Source organism: Carlito syrichta, unplaced genomic scaffold, assembly GCF_000164805.1.
Source record: "Carlito syrichta isolate Samal-C Ts95f unplaced genomic scaffold, Tarsius_syrichta-2.0.1 Scaffold79789, whole genome shotgun sequence".
Lineage (NCBI taxonomy): Eukaryota > Metazoa > Chordata > Mammalia > Primates > Tarsiidae > Carlito > Carlito syrichta.
Window position 1 is genome coordinate 212,151 of NW_007023885.1, and position 3,906 is coordinate 216,056.

The window sequence follows — 3,906 nt, forward strand, 5'->3', positions numbered from 1 at the left end:
AGTCTCACTCTGTCACCCAGACTGGAGTGCAGTGGCCACTCCCGGCCACCGCAGCCTCGACCTGCTGGGCTCCGGCAGTCCTTCTGCCTCAACCTTCTGAGTAGCTGGAACTACAGGCGTGCACTACCACACCCGGCTCATTTTGATTTATTGTGGAGATAAGGTCTCACCAAGTTGCCTAGGTGGGTCTCGAACCCACGGGCTCAGGCAATCCACTCACCGCAGCCTCCCAAAGGTGCGGGATTACAGGCTGAGCCACCAAGCCCGGTTTAGGCAATTCTTTTGCCTCAGCCTCCCAAAGTGCTGCATTACAGGCTTGAGTGACCACACCCAGCTAGATTATGCCTTTTTTTAATAGGCAAAAGTAGCAGCAGCTACTGGGCATAAAGTGCTAGGTATTTTCCTAGGTGACATGCATAAATTATTCCACAATAACTCTGTGAGTAAGTAATGTTATGCCCTACCAACACAGGAGGAAGCGGAGTCTCAAAAAGCTTAAGTGACTGGTCCACAGCTACACAGCTGGTAAGTGGCCAAGATTCAAATTCAGACTTGTCTGTGCTCTTAACCACTATGCTATACCAGTTCTCAGGGACACAGTCTTGGGGGTCTCAAGCTCCATCTTACCTCCTCCACATCTTCATCCAACTGCTCATTAGGATCCACTTCTCTTACTAAGTCCTGTAATTTCTTCTTGGTCAATACCTAGAGTTGATTGGAAGGAGATTTTCAGCCAGGTATTAAGAAAACAAAACAACTCATTACTCCATAATGAAGACTGGCTATCAAATTGTTGGGTTTAGTTTCTTCTATCCAAAAAGCTCATGGTCTGGCCTATCTGGTTATACTGCTAGAAGACTACACTCTTAAGAAGCCACAGCTTAGGGAAAGGCAGAAAGAGCAGTTTGGAAGGCAGGCCAGCATTCAGTTGTGAGGCAGTTTATTTCAGCCTCATCCCTTTTTCTTATGTCCCTTACCTTCCCTCTACAAGAAGCAATTTGCAATTCTCTTGACTACCACAAACTGTACAGTGCTTCTTGCCTTTGGACATGGTCTTCCTCCCTTCTTCCTATGTGCTCAGCTCACGGTACCTCTTTCTGATGCCTTTCCTAGTCCACCCATTTATTTAAAGTAACCATTTGTTCACTTTCACCTTTGGCCTCCACTGTACCCTGTACACCCTTTTATCATTGTGCAAATTTATAAATTTGCCTGTCTGACTTAACAGGCTAAAAGCTCCCTGGGAGCAGGGAACATGTGTTCATTTTTGTGTTAACTAAATACTGTAAAAGTATGTATAGCTACCATCCCTCTTTCTTAAAGGAAATGTCATGTTACACATATGAGTTTAAAAATTATCAAAAGAAAGTCAGGCACAGTGGTGAGCACCTATATTCCCAGCTACCTGGGAGGCTGAGGCAGGAGGATTGCTTGAGCCCAGGAGTTTCAGGCTGCAGTATGCTATGACTACATCTGTAAACAGCCACTGCACTTCAGCCTGGAGTGGAAAACATCGCAAGATCCTGTCTTTCAAAAAATAAGAGCTGGTTGGGCTTGATGGTGCATACCTGTGGTTCCAGCTACTTGGAAGGCTGAAACAAGATCACCTGAGCACAGCAGGTCATGGCTGCAGTGGCCACAAGCATGCTACTACACTCCAGACTAGGCAACAGTGAGACTCTAACTCAAAAATAAAAATAAAAATAAATAAACAAATAGAGCTGGGTGCAATGGCTCACACCTGTAATCCCAGCACTTTGGGAGGCATAGGCAAAAGGACTGCCTGGGCCCAGGGGTTTGAGAACAGCCTAGACAACTTGGCAAAACTTTGTCTCTACAATAAATAAAAAAATTAGCCAGGTGGGTGGTGTACATCTATAGTCCCAGCTACTTGGGAGGCTGTGTTGGGAGGATCATCTGAGCCCAGGAGGCCTAGGCTGTGGTAAGCTGTGATCGGCTACTGCACTCCAGCCTTAGCGACAGAGTGAGACTTTGACTCAAGAAAACAAATAAACAAAAGTGTTATAATTCAAAAAGAGGGAAAAGACCTTTTTTTTGAGTTGGAGTCTCATTTTGTCACCCAGCCTGGAGTACAATGGTATAATCATGATTACCGTAGTCTGAACCTGCTGGGCTCAGGCGATCCTTCTCCTTAACCTTCCAAGTAGTTGAGACTACAGGTGTGCACCACCATACCCAGATAATTTGTTGATTTATTGTAGAGATGAGGTCTCACCATGTTGCCCAGGCTGGTCTCAAACTCCTGGGTTCAAGCAATCCTCTCACCTTGGTCTCCCAAAGTACTGGCATTATAGGCATGAGCCACCACACCTGCCAAGCCTTTCTTTCTCTTTTTCTTTTTTTTTTCTGAGTTGGAGTCTCACTCTGTCGCCCAGGCTAGAGTGCAGTGGCACACTCAAGGACACCGCCAACTCGATCTGCTCAGGTGATCCTTCCGCCTCAGCCTTCCAAGTAGCTGGAACTACAGGCACGCACCACTATGCCCAGCTAAAGACCTTCTTTTTCAGTTGAGAGGAAGAGACAGCAGCTGAGATGAACATCTCTCAAAGCATTATAGATTGAAACAATAGATAAGAGGTACCTACAGAGAACAGAGTAAGAGGATGATACCTGATTGTTTTCAGGGCTAAGACGACCTCCTGTCCCAGGAGTGCCTGGTATCTTTACCACTGTAGTGCTATTGGCCATGGAGCTTTGTGGTGGGGTGCTGGCTGGTTCCGGTTTTATGGATGAGAAATTGGAGAGGTTGATTAGGGCTGAGGGGCCAAACTGGTTCATAATCTGCCGAGCTTTGGCTTTCAGTTCATAGAGCTTATCGAGATCCTGTTTCTTTTTGGAGCTGTGAGGACCAAGGCCAATCAACTGGAGAAAGAAAACACAAGAATTAGTTCTAGAAGAACCGGCAGTAAAGGATGAGTAAAATGAGGTCTGTCAGACTTTGAGGGATCTTCAGTGTATCTGGGATAGTAACTTTTTGATACCTACACATTAAAAATGGAGGGAATGAAGAATGTTTATTGCTCTCACCTGATATTTAGAAACCATCTCTTCTCCAAAGCTAAATGAAATGGTTTCTAAATTCACAAAATTGAAATAAGAAAGTAAATGAAATGAGGAATCTTATGAACAAAAATAAACTAGAATAGCAAGACATTTTTGAGGATTTTGTAAAAATAAAATGCTTGGTTAAGTACTACATGCATTATTTTTAAAGTATCAAATAATGTTAAATTCAAGTAAGTCAAGGCACAATCACATACTTAAGAACCCAGTCACAATGCTTAAGAAAACAGACTGTTCATTTTGGCATTTCAAACATGCTTAAGACTATGTCAAGGCTATGCCCAATAAACACAATTTTTTGCAATTGTTACAAGTAAGTTCTTCTTTGTCATGAAGAGTGATTTTTCTCTGAGTGTTAGCAATCTTTAAGTACATGCAGACTCTAGATTGGAGCAGTCAAGACTCCTGCATCTTAGAGTCATAAGGTTAACTCCGTGGACATCAGCTTTGGTGTCACCAGGATCAAAAGCACATTCACCAAGATCTGCCCGCAGTGGCCTCAAGGAGCTTACTTACAGCTATCTGAGTGTCTAGATCTTTAATTACATCAGCAACAGCTGTGAGCCCGGTGAAATGAGAGGCAGCCATTTTCAAAAGCTACCTGTAAACGGACAACTGCCATCAAGCACCATTCTTGGCACAGAACCATTTTTGTTAGTTGCATGGGCTGGCACATCTTCACAGACCAGGACCCAAGCAGATGATGTGTAGAAATATATCTCCTTATTGCCAGTGGGTGCCCCCCAAAAAATCTCCATCTCTTTTCATAAGCAACTTTTAAAAATTAATTATGGCCAGGCACGGTGGCTCAAGACTGTAATC

At 44.0% G+C, this 3,906-nt stretch overlaps 1 protein-coding gene across 1 annotated transcript in view; it reads right to left on the reverse strand.

Annotated features, from left to right (window-relative positions):
• TAF12 (TATA-box binding protein associated factor 12) overlaps window positions 1–3,679 on the reverse strand; it is an 18,391-nt gene extending 14,712 nt beyond the window's left edge. Inside the window, exons 1-3 of the mRNA XM_008054783.2 lie at window positions 3,601–3,679; window positions 2,632–2,883; window positions 628–705 (exon numbers count right to left, since the gene is read on the reverse strand). Of these exons, the coding sequence (XP_008052974.2) occupies window positions 628–705; window positions 2,632–2,883; window positions 3,601–3,672 (402 nt within the window). The 5' untranslated portion in view covers window positions 3,673–3,679. The remainder of the gene's footprint in view (window positions 1–627; window positions 706–2,631; window positions 2,884–3,600) is intronic.
• Between the last annotated feature and the right edge of the window lie 227 nt (window positions 3,680–3,906).